At 41.8% G+C, this 21,143-nt stretch overlaps 1 protein-coding gene across 19 annotated transcripts in view; it reads left to right on the top strand.

Moving 5' to 3' along the window:
- DENND2B (DENN domain containing 2B) overlaps window positions 1–21,143 on the top strand; it is a 304,550-nt gene that overhangs the window by 236,343 nt on the left and 47,064 nt on the right. For all 19 annotated transcript variants that reach the window (XM_043515662.1, XM_043515653.1, XM_043515659.1 and 16 more), the window contains 3 exons: window positions 11,538–11,615; window positions 16,157–16,297; window positions 19,338–19,486. In XM_043515662.1, coding sequence (XP_043371597.1) covers window positions 11,538–11,615; window positions 16,157–16,297; window positions 19,338–19,486 — 368 coding nt within the window. The remainder of the gene's footprint in view (window positions 1–11,537; window positions 11,616–16,156; window positions 16,298–19,337; window positions 19,487–21,143) is intronic.

The raw sequence follows: 21,143 nt of genomic DNA, 5'->3' as shown, positions 1-21,143 counted from the left end.
TAAGATTTAAACACACCTGAATGATCCGGAGAATTAAATCCTTGAAAAGCGTATGGGAAAGTGCATTGTGGAAAGAATATTATGGTTATAGCAGGTTTCAGAGTAGCAGCCGTGTTAGTCTGTATTCACAAAAAGAAAAGAGTACTTGTGGCACCTTAGAGACTAACAAATTTATTTGAGCATAAGCTTTCGTGAGCTACAGCTCACTTCATCGGATGCATTTGGTGGAAAATACAATGAGGAGATTTATATACACACACAGAGAACATGAAATAATGGGTTTTATCATACACACTGTAAGGAGAGTGATCACTTAAGATGAGCCATCAGAGATACAAAGCTTAAAAAGATGCAAAGAACTGTATTTCAGACCGGTTACTAGGTCACAGCACTCACCACAGAGTGTATAGAGTGGAATAAAGTGATAGTAAGTATTATTGAAGAAGTGCAAATATGACAGTTGTTAAAGACACATGCTGGGGGGATTGCTCATATGTTTTAAAATATTGACCTATTAAAGGATCATTCCGAATGAATAATTAAACAGATGATGCCAGTGGACTCTGGAGTTAAATGACATTTAAAAATTGAAAAGACTGAAAACAAAAGATAAATGCCAGAGCCAGTCATATGGATTGGGATTATCTAAGTGCTCAGCACTGGCCTCAGCCTGCTCCCACTGACGTCAATGGTGGGAACAAAGTTAGGCCAAAGCTGAGCTCTTTTGAAGAGCTCGCACATACAAGCTAGAACAATATAAACAATATACACGGAATGACAAAGACTGTCAGTGGCCAAATTAGCAATGTTAGACATTGGAAAGCCATTGAACCACCCAAGAGCAGAAGAGCATTAACAGCTATTGCCGTATCTGACTGAGCAGATCACACTGAACACAGGATGAGTTAGAATGTCAGGAGGGTGTGTGGCAGCCTGTCTTGGATCCTGGTAAACAATAAGAAAGATCACTTGTGCTGATCAGACATTCTGAAATAATATAAGGAGAAGTGACTGGTGATGTACGGATCTGCTCTAACCCAGAGCATGAAGAACAGCTTGCACTGCTTTGAGGTGCCTGTGGTTTCTGTAGATCAGCAGCAGGCCACCACCCATAGGCCCATAGGTTTTACAGGAAATTTATGAAAAATTGATGGGAGTGTAGAAGATACTGTATAAGTAAAATACTGTAGGCTAAAGGTTATTCATTCTTCAGTGAATTAGTTGATCATTATGGGGCAAATGCTGCGCCATCTGCTGTGGGTGCAGAAAGCCGCTGAGGTTAAACTGGTGCCGTCAGCTATATAGAGAGAGATGGGATTTTGATGGCTACATAGAACATCTGCAGAGCATCCCAGGAACATCCCTGTGTCTTGTGAGAAGGGGAAACAGATGTTGTTGAGGCCATGCTAAAAGGTGTGATCATTAGGGTGAAGTAGCCTTCACCCCACAGTTCCACTGCTCCTCTGTGGAGGAGGGGAGGATTTCTCTTCCTACCCACTGCAAATCTCAGCACATGGGGGTGGCGTTGCCTCAGGTGGCACACAGCCCAGAATGGTGTCTTTAAAGGCTGTGCTGCACAGTTACGTGCCCACTGACCTATTGTGCACAAGCAAATGTGGGATTTGTACCTGTGACAGGGACCAGGCAAACTCTGCAGGTGCCATACATGTGCCAAGTTTTGGCTCTCTAGTCTAATTCCATTTTGGTATTTGTTTGTAAAACTTTCCAAGCAACTTTTGAAAGCAGGAGTTGATGGGCTTGCTGCACAGGGGTTGCAGGTGCAGGGTCAGGCCCTAAGTCCGCTTCAGAGTGCAGAATGTGTCAAATAATATAAGCACTATTTTCTAAAACCCACAATACCTGACTTACTATGGGTATGAGAGCACTGGGCTGTAATGTGCCTCATTCAACTATAAGAAACACTGGAAGTGTGCTTTAGGACATAAGGTAACTTCCCCAGAAGGGCTAAGGAGAAACCTCCCTCATGGGCAGGTTATTTCATAATTGTCAACTATGGGGTTACTTGGACCTTTGTCTGAAGCATCTGGTAATAGTCGCTGTCAAAGACAGGCTGTCGAATACTTGGACCACGGCTCTGATCCAGCATGGTAGTTCCTATGATCCTATGTTTTGTGTCTAAGTTTCTGGGGGGGGGGGCGGTTCCTTTATTTATGAGATAATTGTGTCTTTTATTACCAGGCATTTTTTATTATGGGACATGGTCATATGAACTGCTCTATTTATTTTATTTTATTTTATTTTATTTTATTTTATTTTGCCTTAGATTTTTTTCCAGGATTTTCTGATAAAAGCTTCCTGCAAAAGCACCTCAAGGGATACAGTAATGATTATATTTTGTTTGTACAACAAAGTCCTACAGTATATCCATTTTACATATATTTATATTACATTGTTTCATTTTAAAAATAGGATTAGAGTGGAATGTAACCTATTGTACCATAACAAACAGAGTTCTAAATACAGTAAGACATTTTCCAATTAATACCTGATACATCTAAGGTAGTGGTTCCCAAACTTGTTTCTCCGCTTGTGCAGGGAAAGCCTCTGGTGGGCCGGGCTGATTTGTTTACCTGCCGCGTCCACAGGTTCGGCCGATCACGGCTTCCAGTGGCCGCGGTTCGCTGCTCCAGGCCAATGGGAGCTGCTGGAAGTGGCGCGGACCAGGGGACGTACTGGCCACCACTTCCAGCAGCTTCCATTGGCCTGGAGCAGCGAACCGCGGCCACTGGGAGCCGCGATCGGCCAAACCTGTGGACGTGGCGGGTAAACAAACTGGCCCGGCCCGCCAGGGGCTTTCCTGCACAAGCGGTGAAACAAGTTTGGGAACCACTGATCTAAGACAACCATGTTAAATCCTAGTGATCTGATATGAGAATTTGCATTTTGAGGTAAAAGAAAATGGCTCATTTATATCAGTCACATTACCCCTCACCTGTTTTAGTATGGTTAGTACATTATCCCCTGTAATAACCCAAGAGAGTGTCAGTTTCAATTTTTACACCAGTGATTAACTTTGTCTTATTTAATTGGCTTTTGTCAAAGCTATATTAAATAATAGCCTGTTCACTGTACACAGTATTTGTACCTGATTTTTGTTTTTGGTTGGTTGGCTTTTTTGTTATCTTGCTGTAGTACCTAGAAAATGTACTGAATAAAAATGTGTGAATTTAGGCCCTGTTTCTTGATGACCTATGTAGCTATTTATGCCTGGGCAAAGTGCATGTAACATGGGTATGAAATGCTATCACAGATGTGAGTGAGTGGAGAGTTCCAAACTGGTAGCATTTCGAACCCACTTTCCACATTTGCCAGGCAGTGGAGAATCAGCCCCTTCAAGTCTAAGAATATGTTTATATTGAAGCCTCCCAGTTCAGGTACACAGACACTTGCTAGCTCAGCTCAAGCTAATACACTAAAAATAGCAGTGTGGATGTAGTGGCACCAACAGAGGTTTGGGTTAGCCACCGGAACTCAGACCCACCCACCCAGCGTGGCTGGCTCAAGCCTCTGCCAGTAGCACAACATCCACACTGCTATTTTCAGTCCACTATCTTGAGCGGAGCTAGTGCGAGTCTACAAACCCAAGCTAGGAAGCTGCTCCCAGCTGCAATGTAGATACACTCAAAGGGTCTCACTTTCTGCCGGCTTTCATCTGGGTTCTGTTGGCAGAATCCCCCAGTGGTGGAAAATTTGCCAAATCTTTGTTGTTGTGAAGACCAGAAAGTGGGTGGAGCCAGCAGGACAATGTGCTGTGGGAGATGGATTGAGTCAATGCATCTCCTAGAAGCCTGTGCTTCATTTTTAGGGAATGCTGGCTGGAACTTTCAGGCTGCCCTTTCCCAGTGGCACTCCAAGGAGAATCACAGCAGTAAACTATCCAAGAGAACACCGCATCTTAACTACAGTTCCATGTCATCTCCACAGACATCCCTGGCTGTGCTGCTGCAGAAGCTGCTCCTTATGCTGTGGGGTGGTAGTTCTTCACTAGCTGGGTTGTACTGAACTATATGATCTCCCAAGACCATATCTTTCCCAGAAACAGAGTTGCAGCCAATCACCATATTTTTATGATTACTATTGATTGTCATATTGTAATGCCTAGGAGCCCCAGCCACGGGCCAGGACCCCACTGTGTGTGAACGGCCAGGCAGTGCGATGGTAGATTAGAGACTCTGAACAGATCAGCTAGATTTCAAGCACCCAGGAAGAAAAGTCTTTTTTAAAATGTCAGGCTCCTTTTTAGCATAAAGAGCCAAGGTTTCCCTTAGACATAATCTCAAAATAGAGGCGAAAGCAGGGTTTGCATCAGCAAAGTCCAGGGTAAACACTGTGCAGCAAGGCTGCTCCAGTCTTTCTGCTGGCCAAGAAAACTAGCAGAACCCCCCTGGTGCTGATCCTCACCCTTCTGTTTCACAGCTCAACTCGTGGTGGCTTATTTTCATCCTCCCGGGAATCAGCGTCCTATTGTCTGTGAGACTAATTAGAATTCCTGCATGCAGGGCTGGATTAAGACTAAGAATGTACTCAGTCCCACAAAAACAAAAAACTCCAAATGCTTCACTTCCCCCTTTCCTCAAGGAAGTGGGCAGTATATACTCTGCAGGCAAGCTGACTCCCAGCTGCCCCTTACCCAACAGCCCCACACTCAGAAAGGAGCTTGATATAGCAGTGGGGTATTAAGCAGCAGGCCATGTGGTCAACAGTTTATACCTATCCACCAGTCACCTGACTGTGTTGTGGGGCCAAGAGAAGAATATAAGAATGGCCATACTTTTGGCCTTCACAACATCCCCTGGCAATGAGTTCCACAGGTTGACTATGAGAGTGCCCCCTGCAAAATCCTCAGGCCAGGTCATTTGATATTAGCCTTTATGTTGTTCTGATGGGATAAAACAAAAATAGTCTTGGGAAATACACCAGTGAAGGGGGTCTTTTCAGCTGGAATAGAATTGGCGTAATGGCTCTATGTTGCCTCTCCCCACAATGTAGGAGCTATGCGATGGCACTCCAGCTATTCTCAGCTGTCCACTATGTAGCACTTACCGACCTCTGAGTGGGCATGGTTAGGCTGTTCAGATAGGTTGATTCAGCACATCCACTGGCCGAGTTCCATGTTTGCAGGTTAAAGCTGCCGTCCCCTGGTGGGACCACTGAGGGTGGATAGTGGTGCAAACACCATCTGTCTTTCCTAGGATTGGACCCATCCCCAGGGGCAGAGGCCACCACTGATGCAAAGGGTAAATCAGGCCTGGATGTGGATGGCCATGGAGGGTTATATGTAACACACATGCTCACAACATTTTCCTGGGGAATTAACCAAGTACAGTATGAGAAGCAGGTGCTGTTTCTCTAACGTGAATCTGCAGCCAGAGGGACAGTTTCAGCAAGGAGACCTGTTGATACAGGATCATGCAGGTTAATGCCTGTTTTTTACAAACTTCTGACTTTAGTCATGTTTAATTGGAGTAAATCATTTCACTTCAGGATTCCAGACCCTGAGAGCCTCCCCAGCGTGAGACGTTTGCTCTTTTGCTCTTCTTGATGATTTATGTGTACCGAGGAGGCTCTGCTATTGGCAAAGAGAAATCCTTAAAATACAAGGGCATCATGTATAATGAATATGAGCAGGGAAGACGCCTAGCACTCATAAACTCAGTGACATGTAACCTATAAGATACTTGTAGGGAATAATATTTCATAGGGCAGGGTCTTTGAGTAAACTGCGTGGTTATTGTTTCTGGTCTTATAGATGACCCAGGAATGTGATGTTTTTACTGGCACTTGGTAAGATAGCTCTTGGTTGGTAGCTGTCCAAGACTCCTGGCATGACTTCGGCATTCCTGCAGATTTGACACAATGATTTTAACCAAAATCCTACATGCTTGATATAATCACTCAATCCTTTAGAAAGGGGTTTATACCTAATATGGACAAAAAGGGATTCTGCTGTTTTCAGAGATGTGATGTGTGGTGAGCAGGTTTGGATTCAGAAATACACGCATCTGTGTTCACTTAAGTGCAGCATTTTTTCATCGTCTTTATTATAACAGCACAGGCACCTGCTGACTGTCCCAGTCTACATTGTGATTCTCAGATTTGAAAAAACACAGCTGTCCTCCAGCTTCTTCTGCATCAGCTCTGCATGGCATGTAAATGATAAAACCACTTTGTGGAAACAGCTTGCTTAATCTTCATAGTCTAATGATGAGACACTGAAACTAAATGCCACCAACTTATTATGATAAAAGGGGAAAGATCATTATCCACTTTGATTAAATATAAAAGGAAGCAAAAGCAGACAGAAATTATGACATCGCTCTCCTCTGTCATAGTATTGTTAATATGGGGGCTGAGTCTTCCACTGTTTTCCATCTTGTATAATCATTTACCCAGCTGGGCAAAGTGGGTTAAAATGATACCAACTCAGAGTGTTGACATTTTACACCCACTTTTCATTCATTTTGCACAGGCAGAATGACTCCATAAGGTGTGGGGCAACAGAGAACTAGACCCACTGTCTGAGATCCTACTCGGAATTCTTTAATGCAGGGCAATGTAGTTTGGTAGTGGGTTGGTGCTGGGCATTTGCCGTTCCTAGACAAGGAAAGACCGGAATTCCTGCAGTAATGTCTGCTCTGGAGCAGTCCCTCCATTCTATCTCAATAGCACCTCATGCCAACTGATCTGTTGAAAGGTGACTTTTGTTGAGTTCAGAGACTTCCTTTTGGTCATGGTTCTGTGCCCATTGGAAAAAGGAGAATGGGCTAGTACACCTTTCAAAGGCATTTCCATCTGTGGACCTGCTGTCTCTCTGCAGGGCAGTAGCAAACAAGTGACTGTGGATGACATTCTGGTAGTCTAGGACCTGATCCAGTGCCCTTTGCTTCCCACTAACATCAGTGGACTTTGGATCAGGTCTCTGATTTCCCATGGGTGGTGATTCAGGAACAATCTTAAGCACATGCGTAAGTGCTTTCCTGAATAGGGATACATAAGCACAGCCATACTAGGTCAGATCAATGGTCAACCTAGCCCAGTATCCTGTCTTCCGACAGTGACCAGTGCCAGATGCTTCAGAGGGAATGAACAGAACAGGGCAATTTCAAGTGATCCATTCCCTGTAGTCCAGTCCCAACTTCTGGCAGTTAGAGGTTTAGGGACACCCAGAGCATGGAGTTGCATCCTGAGCATCTTGGCTAATAACCATTGATGAGCCTATCCTCTACTAACTTATCTAATTTTTTTTTTAACTCATTTCTACTTTTGGCCTTCACAACATCCCCTGGCAGTGAGTTCCACAGGTTGACTGTACGTGTTTGTTTTAAACCCACTGCCTATTAATTTAATAGGATAACCCCTGGTTCTTGTGTTATATAAAGGGGTAAATAACTTTTCTATTCACTTTCTCTACACTAACCATGATTTTATAAAAAGAAAAGGAGTACTTGTGGTACCTGAGAGACTAACAAATTTATTTGAGCATAAGCTTTCGTATAGCTCACGAAAGCTTATGCTCAAATAAATTTGTTAGTCTCTAAGGTGCCACAAGTATTCCTTTTCTTTTTGTGAATACAGACTAACACGGCTGCTACTCTGAAACCCATGATTTTATAGCCCTCTATCATATCCCCCCTTAGTTGTCTCTTTTCTAAGATGAACAGTGCCAGTCTTTTAAATCTCTCCTGGTATGGAAGCTGTTCTGTACCCCTAATCATTCCCCCCCCACACTTCTTAGAGCCTTTTTCAATTCTAATGTATTTTTTTGAGACGGGGTGACTAGAACTACATTCAGTATTCAGGGTGTGGCCATAACCATAGAATCATAGACTATCAGGGTTGGAAGGGACCTCAGGAGGTCATCTAGTCCAACCCCCTGCTCAAAGCAGGACCAATCCCCAACTAAATCATCCCAGCCAGGCTTTGTCAAGCCTGACTTTAAAAACCTCAAAGGAAGGAGATTCCACCACCTCCCTAGGTAACGCATTCCAGTGTTTCACCACCCTCCTAGTGAAAAAGTTTTTCCTAATATCCAACCTAAACCTCCCCCACTGCAACTTGAGACCATTACTCCTTGTTCTGTCATCCGCTACCACTGAGAACAGTCTAGCTCCATCCTCTTTGGAACCCCCTTTCAGGTAGTTGGAAGCAGCTATCAAATCCCCCCTCATTCTTCTCTTCTGCAGACTAAACAATCCCAGTTCCCTCAGCCTCTCCTTATAAATCATGTGTTCCAGTCCCCTAATCATTTTTGTTGCCCTCTGCTGGACTCTTTCCAATTTTTCCACATCCTTCTTGTAGCGTGGGGCCCAAAACTGGACACAATACTACAGATGAGGCCTCACCAATGTTGAATAGAGGGGAACGATCATGTCCCTCCTTCTACTGGCAATGCCCCTACTTATATAGCCCAAAATGCCATTGGCCTTCTTGGCAACAAGGGCACACTGTTGACTCATATCCAGCTTCTCGTCCACTGTAACCCCTAGGTCCTTTTCTGCAGAACTGCTGCCTAGCCATTCGGTCCCTAGTCTGTAGTGGTGCATGGGATTCTTCCGTTCGAAGTGCAGGACTCTGCACTTGTCCTTGTTGAACCTCATCAGATTTCTTTTGGCCCAATCCTCTAATTTGTCTAGGTCCCTCTGTATCCTATCCCTACCCTCCAGCGTATCTACCTCTCCTCTCAGTTTAGTGTCATCTGCAAACTTGTTGAGGGTGCAATCCACACCATCCTCCAGATCATTTATGAAGTTATTGAACAAAACCGGCCCGAGGACTGACCCTTGGGGCACTCCACTGGATACCGGCTGCCAACTAGACATGGAGCCATTGATCACTACCTGTTGAGCCCGACAATCTAGCCAACTTTCTAGCCACCTTATAGTCCATTCATCCAGCCCATACTACTTTAACTTGCTGGCAAGAATACTGTGGGAGACCATGTCAAAAATTTTGCTAAAGTCAAGGAACAACACGTCCACCGCTTTCCCCTCATCCACAGAGCCAGTTATCTCATCATAGAAGGCAATTAGATTAGTCAGGCATGACTTGCCCTTGGTGAATCCATGCTGACTGTTTCTGGTCACTTTCCTCTCCTCTAAGTACTTCAGAATTGATTCCTTGAGGACCTGCTCCATGATTTTTCCAGGTACTGAGGTGAGGCTGACTGGTCTGTAGTTCCCAGGATCCTCCTCCTTCCCTTTTTTAAAGATGGGCACTACATTAGCCTTTTTCCAGTCGTCTGGGACTTCCCCCAATCGCCTTGAGTTTTCAAAGATAATGGCCAATGGCTCTGCAATCACATCCGCCAATTCCTTTAGCACTCTCGGATGCAGTGCATCCGGCCCCATGTACTTGTGCTTGTCCAGCTTTTCTAAATAGTCCTGAACCACTTCTTTCTACACAGAGGGATGGTCGCCTCCTCCCCATGCTGTGCTGACCTTGTTCATAAAGAGGGAGGCAAAAGAAACATTGAGTACATTAGCTTTTTCCACATCCTCTGTCACTATGTTGCCTCCCTCATTCAGTCAGGGGCCCACACTTTCCTTGACTTTCCTTTTGTTGCTAACATACCTAAAGAAACCCTTCTTGTTACTCTTAACATCTCTTGCTAGCTGCAACTCCAGGTGTGATTTGGCCTTCCTGATTTCACTCCTGCATGCCCGAGCAATATTTTTATACTCTTCCCTGGTCATTCCCTGGTAACATGGATTTATATAGTGGCATTATATTTTCTGTCTTATTATCTATCCCTTTCCTAATGGTTCCTAACTTTCTATTAGCTTTTTTGCCTGCTGTTGCACATTGAGTGGATGTTTTCAGAGAACTATCCACAATAACTTCAAGATCTCTTTGTTGAGTGGTAACAGCTAATTTAGACTCAATCATTTTGTATGTATAGTTGGGCTTATTTTTTCCGATGTGCATTACTTTAAACTAATTGATATTGAATTTCATCTGCCGTTTTGTAGCTCAGTCACTACACTGACTACTTATGGCCCAGCTTAGTAAGATCCTGTTTCTGAATCTGGGCCATAAGTAGTCAGTGGATCGGCCCAACGTCCATTGTCCGTGAAGAACGGTCCTCAATGTTTTTCTGGGTGAAATTAAAGCTTCTATGATTATTACTATTTTATTGGTCAGTGACAACAAATTTAATTTGGGGCGGAAGTGGAGGGCAGAGATACAAAGGAAAAAAGGGAAACTCCTGATTTCTTCTAATTTCTGCTGCCTTTCTGTTTGTCCCTGAAATCAGCAAAATATCTCTCTGTGCAGGTTTAATTGCTCAACCTCAAACTAGATGATAGCAAAACTGGAATTCGGCATGTTAAAAATGTAATGGAAAGCTTCTGCACATGCCCTGTACATTGCAGCTGTTTGATATTTAAATATTGACAGCGTGCTTGGCACAGTTTGAGGGACAAAGGAAGACTTGGTCTCTGTCCCAGGGAACTCACTCCCACTCAGATGGGATTTTCCAAAGTGCTCAGCACTGGCCTAACTCAGAGTGGAGCCAGTGATTTCAATGGGAGCAGAATTAGGCAGACTCTGACTACTGGCCATTGGCTTTAATGAATAGCTCACCCGTAAGAGTTAGATTTTGCCCAATGAAGGATGCTTCTTTTTCTTCGCCTGTGCTATCAGACTGTTCCAGGGGCACTGCACCACTCTTACATACGACTCTTACCAGTGCTCCTGCTGGGGTGGTTCTACATTGCCCCCAATGCAGAGCTGTGGCTAAATGCCACAATTCAGAACTATATGTGGAGGATACATTGGGTTCAGCTCAATGGAGCCAATGGCAATTTACACTAGTGGAGGATGAGGCCTATTACGAATACATCTCTTGATGTACAATCAAGAGGGGAATGTACATCAAATTCTCTAGGTAGCTTTTGTTTGTTCATATGTTTTTGTATGTTGAGCATGATTTTCACTTTTAACCATTTAGATTATTCAAGTTTTGCACGTTTTTTGCATGTGCAAATAAGAAGCCCCCAACTAATGTGGAGGATCTAGATGAAAATCCTATTGGATTTAGGTTGTACACGTCTTTGTTTAGCTCTCTGATCATACTCATCTTGAGTTAAACAGTCTTTGACCATTGTGGTGTGATTGGGGAACAAAAATGACCATTAAATCTTCCCCTAGCCTTCCCATTCTCATCCTTTCCTGCAGGTACCCAGCCCCTTGTGCAACCTCACTCTTCCTACTGCTTCAAGGAATAAAGGAGAGCAATTGCTGAGACACAAATTACAGCCATCTGTAACAGTGCTGTATGGCTGCGAGTTGGAATGATATCGGAGAACAGTTTCGATCCAATGTGATAAGCATTCTTGATGCCTTTTAGTTTCCTGCCTTATGGAAGGAATATAATGCTTTTTCAAGAATAACTATTTTGGTGAAGAAATGGATAGCAAAAGATTTAGCACAATAGCCAAGCCATTTTGCTACATAAGTGTATTTCCTTGTGGCTCAAAATTAAAATGTAATTTCAGTCTCTCTTTCATTGTTATCAGCCAAGTGGAAAAGGTCCACGCCTACCTGAAGTATATTGTGTCATCAGCCGGCTAGGTTGCTTTGACTTATTTTCAAAGGTAAGTTTCCTTTCCCCTTCCTCCCAATATTTCACTTAATTCGAAGACGCACTGAGAAATGTCTATATTAATGAACCAAACACACAGAATTTTTTAATTTGATGGGCAACAACAGTATTTTACATTTAGACATTTCATTATTATTGGGTACATCAAAGAATGTCTTATTGCTGCTGTGTCTGAAGCAAATCTTGATTTGAAAAACATCTGGGTGTTCATATGCATTGGCTGCCTGAGGCTTTTTTCCATTGTTTTCTAAAACTATTCTCTGCTGACCTGTAATTCTTGGCATGCATGTTTGAAATGATGGGCCAGTACCACTTTTATGCCAGTACTCCCCCAATGGAGTAATGAGGTCAAGATTATTTCATAAGTGGATTCTATTGTAGTGGGATATTTCCATCACAAGAAGTTGTGTTGACAATAATAATCTAATTAGAAGGAACAAATTTGACACCAAAGTTGCATCATATTTTGATCTGGTTTACTTAAGGAATAAAGTTCCTAGTACAGAAGTTGCAAGACAATAAACAGCTTATTCAGGCTGATTAAACACTGAAGTAAGGCTGAGGCATTTGATAGTCAAAGAAGCAGCTGACTCAGAGTGTACTCCAGTACCACAAACATTCTTTTTACATTCGACAAAAGGATATTCAAATAAAACAAAGCAGACAGACATATTTTTCTTGCTTGACTAGAGTTTGAAATGTCCAGGCTGCTGCCAATGTAGTGACTCTAACATCCAAGGGCACATCCTGTACAACTTCAATGAGCATTTAATCGTGATAGAGCCATACCAACCAGGATTTTAGTGTGATTTGTGAGAGGACACTGATATTTCTGACTTTGAGTGAATACCTCCTCCTCCATCTCCCCCCCAAATATACAATCCCTGGTAGCATGTCTCACAATTTTCAGCTCATCTGTGAATACAGTGTTGTGTAAATGATGTGTCTGTTTGCAAGGAACTTATCACTTTGACAGTCAGAGCTAAGGGAGTTTTACAAAACTTAAGACCAAACTAATAATAATATTTATTTATTTATTTACTGAATAAAGTTGGCTCGTTTTTGGTTGTGAGGTTAGTTTTTGGATTTGATATAATCATGACATTTTATGTAATTCACATGATCTAATCATACAGAATGTTATCTTCCATATAAACATGTTTTGAGCTTCGCAGGATAAAACTTTGATTAACATGAATCAAGCTTTAAAAAAAATCAGATGAAAGTAGTTAATACCAGTCCTGTTTATGACGTCTTATAAAAAGGTCAAACCAAAGGGTTGTTCCAATAGCCTCTTGACATAACTGGTGTCTAAATAAAGATGATTGCAACTGATGCAGAAACACCATGCTGGAATAGGTGAACAGAGGTAACAAAAAGTTTGTGAAAGCTAATGATACAGAGATATGTCATGATACTCTTCCTTCTCTTTGCTGTTGCTATCTAACTTTGATGATGGCCCAGTTCTCTGAGGTTTTTGTGGGGAAAAAGATGAAGCAGGTAATACAAAATTGAACATTACAATAGCTTGCTGCCAGCACAATAGCCAAAAATATTAGTCAAGATGAAGACATGAAGTGTGCACAGGTCCACAGAGTGGAGAGTTTATACCAGAAAATACCAGAGATGGGACAGAATTGCAAAAATTCTGTTTGCACATTTGTGCTCAAACCTTGCATTTGCTCATGTAAATGGGCATTTGATGCAAATTAGCTAGTCATATATGAAACTACCTGATTGACATATGCAAATAATTTCATTTATGTGAGCTTGCATATCATTTTAATGTGTTTACTTAGTGGCTGGCTGAAAAGTTTACCCCAAATATCAGTTTTGTCTGTTTTTTCTCTCTCTCTTGTACTAGTTTTACACTGGTAGAATTCCATTGGCTTCAATAGGAGTGATTCCCAGGTGATCATGGAAAGGAAGAAGGCAAACACTGGTGACATTAGGGACATTTCGCCTAATCCAGAAGTTCCTTTTTATTCCTGATGTGGGTAGAACGCCCATTGAATATATAGGCTCGGCCCACTGTTAGGGAAGAGCTACTGGCTTCTTCCTGTTAATGTGATCACTGAGCCATTGTGTCTGGTTCACACAGAAATAACTAATCTTAGCTGGAGATTACAGAAACCCACTAATATGAGTTTGAATTGAAGGTATTCAGCACCTGGCGAAATGGGGTGCTACAGCCCTGAATCAGCTTTTAAATGAAAAAAAGAAGAGTTCGTTTGCAGTACCAGTTTGTAGAACAGATTTGTTCCTGGTGCAGATTAAGATTCTTAAGAGAAAGTGAGAACATCCCTTTTTCCTAGTTTGTAAAAGCGAAACCAAGGTGCCCCGATTGGTAAAACTAATGGGAAGGAGGAAAGTTATCACGATGGTGCACTTAGCATAAGTAGACAAAACAGGAAACTGCAGCCTTCATATAAAAACGTGACGGGAGAGAGACTACTGAGATATTAAACTTTGTACGTTACTTAGTTGAGAAGCAGAAAAAGCCCTTTGTTTTTGATTATCTGCATTATTTTAATTCCCCTAGGAGCCCTCTTTGTTCACTGTGGTGATATCTAATTAAAGACAGATTTGAGAACCACAGATTTCCTCACTCCCAAACTCAGCCAGTGCATGCAGTCGTGGTCTTGGCAGATGTTTTTGTCCATTTTTAGACTCATGAGATGTCTTTGTCCACATTTTCTTTATTTTAAAAATATATATTATTTGTATTGTGCTGGCAGTCAGGATCAGTGTCCCACTAGACTAGGCATTGTCCAAACCCATAACATGACACAGTCGCTCCCCTTAACAGCTTTCAGTTGACTGTATCTAATTTAAAAGTATGTGATTTATTTAATTTATATTTAGCATATAATGCCAACAATGTAAAGAATCACTTAGCACCTACAAAAAAGGAGACCAGTGTTGACAGCAACACAAAAGTTTCCCTAGGAGATACTACAGCTCGGTCTACGCTAAAAAGTTAAGTTGACCTAGCGACATTGTTCAGGGGTGTGAAAAATCCACACCTCTGCGCAAAGTAGTTAAGGCAACCTAACCCCTAGTGTAGGCAGTGCTAGGTCAGCAGAGGAATTCTTCCATCACCTAGCTACCATCTTTTCAGGGAGGTGGATTAACTACAGCAATGGGAGAACCTCTCCCAATCCTGTAGTGAGTGTCTACACAGAAGGGCTACAGCTGTGCCGTTCTAGCAGTTTAAGTGTAGATGTAGCCAAGAGAACAGAAGGAATGGTATTACGTCAATACTACTTAGCCACTGGGCTGGCCTTCAGTAAGGAGCTTCTCTAATCTGGAATGAGCGGTTGTCACCCAATCAAGTTACCTTAAGAACGAAATTAATATAAATTTTTATGATCACACCCTCCCCCCGCCACACACACTCTCATTGACTTCAATGGGAGCTGCAAGTACTCGGTATTCGTTAGACTCACCATTCCTGTTGCAAAGAGGGCGGGGAGGCAACGCTCCAGTTAGTGCCTTTGTTGGCTTTTGATGTCATTTAGCTATTATTGTAACTCTCCAGCTTATAGTTAAGTAGCTTTTCCCATTCTGTTTCAATGGAAAGCATTTCCAACAGCAACAAGGGAAAGTGCCTGGCTTTGACAGACTTAACTATTGCGTGGCCCATTGCTCACGGTTAAAAGTGGTTAAAAGATCAGTCTTCCAGGTCAAACCACTAACTGCTTTAAAGCTTGCTTTCCCCTCTTCTTTAGGTTTATCATCATCATGTTCTATTTAATATGGGAAAACTTTGCTATGGTCTAATTTATATTGGCTTGTGTGAATAAAATGAGAAGAAGAGAAAAACAATCCTCTGAATCTATAAGGAGTTCCATCTGTTCAGTATACAGCTAGATTGTCTATTCTGTGCCATGTCAAATGGAAAATGACATTAGTGCAGACATCCTATGTAAAGAGTAGGGCACGCTTCACAAAACCCACTCAGGGTGAGCTCTGTTTTGAACATAGGGACTGTGAAGCAATCACTGTCTCCTCATTTCAGATTCTGAAGCAGGAAACGCTGTATACAATTCAAATATGTTAAACTGAGGTCCTGCGGTCATGGAATCCCATTTCACTTTTCTTAAGAGCAAAGATGTCAACCCTGATGTCCTGGCCAAAGTCCAATTCTACCAATCACATTCTTCTCTCTGGAGTCTCCCTACAGTTACCAGTGGATATGTTATTCCTTCCTTACCTTCTAAAAACTGCTTTGAAGTGTGGCTGGCGCAGAATGCCTTCTGTGTTCCATCCCAGAGGTGGCTGCATTTTATCAATAGATGACATGATCTCTCTCTCTCTCTCTCTCTCTCTCTCTCCATATTCAGCCTTCAGTTACACTCATGCAACCCCTGTGATTCTGCTGTGACATTAATGGTATTGAACACGTGCACATGAGGGGAGAATTAGGCATGTAGTCTGGTACATGTTTGGGACAGAAGATGCTTTAGAAATGTATGTTGTTGTTGTTATTCTGATATGTTCTCTCTTTCATGTCGGACTGTGATGGATCAGATCCTAGATGAGGTTGAAAGGAGAAGAGGCATCTCTGCTGCCCTGGTTTATCCATTTATGAGGAGTCTGATGGAGTCTCCTTTTCCTGCCCCTGGAAAGACAATCAAAGTCAAGACTTTTCTGCCTGGAGCTGGAAATGAGGTAAAAAGCTACTGCAAACCTTAAACCCAAAACCTAACACCCCCACGCCACAAATAATAAAAAAAAGCCAAAGAAAGAAAGATGAGGATGAGGGAATAATGAAATGTCATGGGAGGGTTCTGGAAAACAGCAGCATAATTACTATTCACAATAATTCCCTTTGATTATTATGAACCAGTTTTATGAAGAGGTAGATATTTTAATATGTTTGTTAGTTCTCTGGAACTTTAATAATAAAAAATATTTTAAAATTCCAACATTCTCCAAGTCCTTGTGTATTTAACAGAAGAGCTATGATGTAGCTAAACTTTATTGCAATATTAGCAAGCTAGAAGTCATCCATAAGGTGTTTTCCATTATGACTGTATTCCATCAGATCAGGAACTTAGAAGTTATTTCGAGCATCATTGTTTAGAGATATGGAATTGGCTAAAGAATTTGCCAGCAGCATTTGGTGAGTTTTAAACATCAGTGTTTTGAAATAAATAGTCATTTACCTGACCCCCAAGGCAATGGCCTATATTTGGAACAGTAGGCTTTATAAAACATCTTATGGATTTTTAAAGAGTGTGTGTGTGTGTGTGTGTATTACAGAAACTCAGTTAAAAATGCAAGACGTAAAAGTCCAATGGAAAGTTAGTATTGTAGATTATGTGGACTACTAGAGAATATCAATGTTAGTGTGTTTGTTAAAAAGTCATTTTTAACTAGAGGGTTGGCCCATTTGGTGTGTCAAATTCTGGTGTGTACTCCTGGTATAAATTCATAATAACTCCATTCATTTATTTGGGTGGAGTAACTGTAGAATTATGGAGAATAGAATTTGTCTGAATGAATGGCAGAAAAAAATAAGGTGATTTTCTTCTTAGAGTTCTATTTTACTGTCAAGTTCTCTGCTTATTTTTAATTTTTACATCGGATCACATTTTCTGGTGACCTAAAGCCAGTAACTTCAATGGCATTACAGTTTGCACCATAATGTCTTTTGGACTGAAACAAAAAGGGTTCCTTGTAAAAGTGCCCTGTAAGGCACACTGTAGTCTTCAATTCTCACACTGTGGAAAGCATAAGGAATTCTGAGGGGCTGACTTTAGGAATAAAGGCAAGATTTCATAGTGCTTTCTAGATGCTAATGTATTTGATAATTGGCTCAGTAGTCCTGCCCCATTTAGCGCTCGTGCCAGATCCTTTCCATGCAAAAATATTGATAATGCTAACCTTACATGTGGAAACAAACATGATTGGTGAAGCAGGCAGCAGATCAAAAAGACTTTAGTTGTGTTCTCAGTTACACAAGTGCAACCCCGTTGATTTAGGTGGAATTGCACTGGCTTACTTGAGAACAGAATTTGGTCCTTCCACTGTAACACTTCTGGCATAGATGCAAACAGCAACTAACTGGGAAACATACCTTGTATTTTTGCATAAAGAGCAGATAGAAGCAGAAGATGTTGCCGAGCACAGAAAATGTCTGTGTTGTTTATGAAAACTGTTGTGACTTGCAGTGCATCCCCAGCAAGATTATAGTGTTAGAAACTTAGTAACTAGTTCCCAATGATTTGGCGCATTTACATGACTTAAGCTTTCAATCACAATGCTGAGGAATGTTTTAAAGTAGTGGTCACCTTTATGAAACTTAAAGCAATAGGAGCTAGCATTTACCCCATTGGTAGTAGGAGTCAGAAAAACACGATTACTCAACAATGGTATGTTTGCTGATTTTTGCAGCAGAGGTAGGGTGGTGGATATGTGGTGTTACAGTGGGAGAACGTTTGTTCGCATATTTTGGGTTTCTTAAAAAAAATCTAATCACAAGATTTGACTCTACACAATATGGATGTGACAGTAACTTTCTTCACTCCATGCATCTGAAGAAGTGGGGTTTTTTACCCAGGAAACTTTATGCCCAAATAAATCTCTTAGTCTTTAAGGTACCACCAGACTCCTCGTTGTTTCTTCTGACTGTATCCTGTCCCTGAGCACAATGGTGTCACAAAAGAACTGGTATCAGTCCATTTTGTTTCCACTCTCCTGCACTCTGCTGCTAACTGCAGTGTTGTTTTGGAGCATTTTCATGAGGGCTAATCCAGTTTCAAACCAATACCATAATGCTAATGGAATCTGGAATTATATAGCAATAAATTGGTGGTGGTTTTAGGACATACAGGAGGATGGGTAGTATCATAGATGATTATGGTCCTGGGGATGTGTTCTCTGAGATTTCAACCAGGCCTTAATCTACAAAAAATAATACCTATATTATGTAGAGTATAAGGAGTGGGGTCTTTTTTGGTAAAGTCATGTGCAGTATTTTTCAGCTGTCCATTTCCAATGAGTTTACCCTAGTTCCTCCAAGTGTCAGTCGGTCAGCAGCTGCTGCCCTACCCTTCTATCTCTTTCTCTCCCTTCTTTGCACTCTTCTATGTGTTTTTTACCCATCTTTGTTTTTCTGTCCACCGTCTTTGAAGTCCCAGCCTAAACTTTGCTCACACAGGGCTGGATGTTAAAGGGATCATGCAATCCCGCAGGTTAAAATCTTAGATGAAGAAATCAACCTAATAAATCTGCGGAAAGGGGTCAGATGAGATGGGACGGGTTCAAGACAGAAACTAGGACAGAGTAGAACTTGTCAGATGTTGCCATTCAAGCCATGATCCTGACTCCCCAGAAAAAGTTTTTTGCCTTATGCTGCTGACACAGTCGAGCTGTCCATTTTCAAAGTGGATGTTTATAAAGCAGGACTATTTCCTCCTAGCAAATGATGCCTGATTTACTGCACAGAGAGTTTCTTTCTGGGAGGCAGATAAGATTTGCAAGCATAACCTGGTGAGGAGGTGTGCAATAGAATGTTGCTCTGGAGCGTGCATCTCCTTTTAGTCTCTCTCTGCAAAGGAGAGCGTGAGAGTGAAAGTCCCCTCTCTCCTCAGCACAGGAAACGAGGCAGTTCATGCCGTGTGGCCTATGCATGGGTGAAAGGCATCTGAAGAGCTAGTGAAGCCTGACCAGTTAACCTCACTTACATTTCTCTGTGTGCATTCAGGTGATAGAGCTTCGGCGTCCAATGGACTCACGTCTGGAACACGTGGACTTTGAATGTCTTTTCAAGTGCCTTAGCGTACGACAGATCATCAGGATCTTCGCTTCCCTTCTGCTGGAGCGACGCGTGATCTTCATAGCAGATAAGCTCAAGTAAGTGGCAAAGGAACTTTAACTGTAACATATTGTTGGAGCCAGCATTGTCTAATGATACAAAGGACATGCAGAGATGGAGAAAAGGACTGCTGGAAGTCAGGATTCTCCCTCCACAGACTTGCGATGAGGCACTAAAGTTATTTATAGCTTGCGGTTGCTGAATAGAAAAGCTCTGTTACTAGCTGCAAGCCACTTAACATGTCTCTATCTCAGTTTCCCTATCTGTAAAATGGGGATAAAAACATTTACCTATCCGTAAATAATCTCTGCACTCATAAGAGCACAGTCCTGCCCTTGTGCTTGGCTCAAGCAGGGGAGAAGGTCCTAATTAAACAACACTTTGCACTTACATAGCTATTTTTCATCCCTAGATCTCCAAGCTCTTTACAAAGATTGGTAACATCATCATTTTACAATGGAGAAACTGAGGCACGATATCAATTGAAGCTCAAATTTTCATGAGTTCACTAAGTTTGAGTGCCCAGCTTGAGACCTGTTTTCCAGATATAATGAGCACAGACACCTGCAGTCAATGGGAGCTCTGAATATCAGGCCTTAGTAACCTTAAGAAAAGCCCCAGAAATTGAGGCACCCAAAATCAGCAGACATTTGCCAAAAGTTACAGAATGAGTCAGAAGCAGTTAGGCTAGAACCGAGGTCTCCTGTCTTCTAGCGTCCATGCATAGTCACTAGACCAGAACAGAGCTCAGCTATATATTCTGTAGTGGCTAGGCATGCAGAACTTCCATTAGGTTAGTGCTGTGAGAATTGGATGTTTCGTAAAGATATACACTGATTCTCATACACGTAGGGATATATCAGACTGCCTTACCAGTAGATTAACAAGTAGTTACAGTGACATCTGGATTTTTAACACCTGGGTTAGTTGAACTTTGCTGTGTTGTTCTAGTTTAATGGTATAAGCGTGAGCCTTAAATTACCTAGATTCTTTGAAAACAAAGGTTCAGATCCCATTAAGATCAATTCATCTGTTCCTTTTTATGTAAAGTGCTGCCTAGTTTACTGTCTCAAGAGACCTTTCAAAGGAGATTGTTAAGAACAAGGTCTTGTCATTTGGACATTAAAAATCTATGACACTTATTTGTATGTGGAGAGATTTGCGACAATGTCCTGAGCCAAAATTTTCCTTCTCTGTGTTGTGCGCTGGCAATCTGTTGGACTGCTACCTTCCACCCCAGAAGTGGGTGCATTTCAGCAGTGGTCTTTGCACATCATTTATGGAGTACTTTTGGAATGAAAGGATCTATAGAAATGTAAAAAAATTCTGTATTAACATGTTATATTTTACCCCACAACAAGAATGTGTGCGTCATTCCCCTCTGCACGGGAATTTAAGGAGCATATTCACATAATAGCAAAGATGCTTAGATTAGAAAAATACCCCAGTATTGCTAAAACTTTAATAATAGTGACAATACTTTTCACTTAGCATCTTCAAAGCATTGTACAAACATGAGCTGAGTTTCATAAAAATGCAGTGAGGCAGTTAAATATTGTTAGCCCCGTTTTACAGAGGAGGGAAGTGAGGCCCGGAGAGATTGAATGACTTGTTCAAGGCCATAAAGAAAATCTCTGATAGGTGCAACAGACCATGCTGCCTCTTATACTATCACTAAGTGCCCTATGTGTATCT

This window comes from Dermochelys coriacea, chromosome 6 (assembly GCF_009764565.3).
Source record: "Dermochelys coriacea isolate rDerCor1 chromosome 6, rDerCor1.pri.v4, whole genome shotgun sequence".
NCBI lineage: Eukaryota > Metazoa > Chordata > Testudines > Dermochelyidae > Dermochelys > Dermochelys coriacea.
The sequence above is the reverse complement of the archived record's forward strand: the minus strand, read 5'-3'. Positions and strand labels throughout refer to the sequence as shown.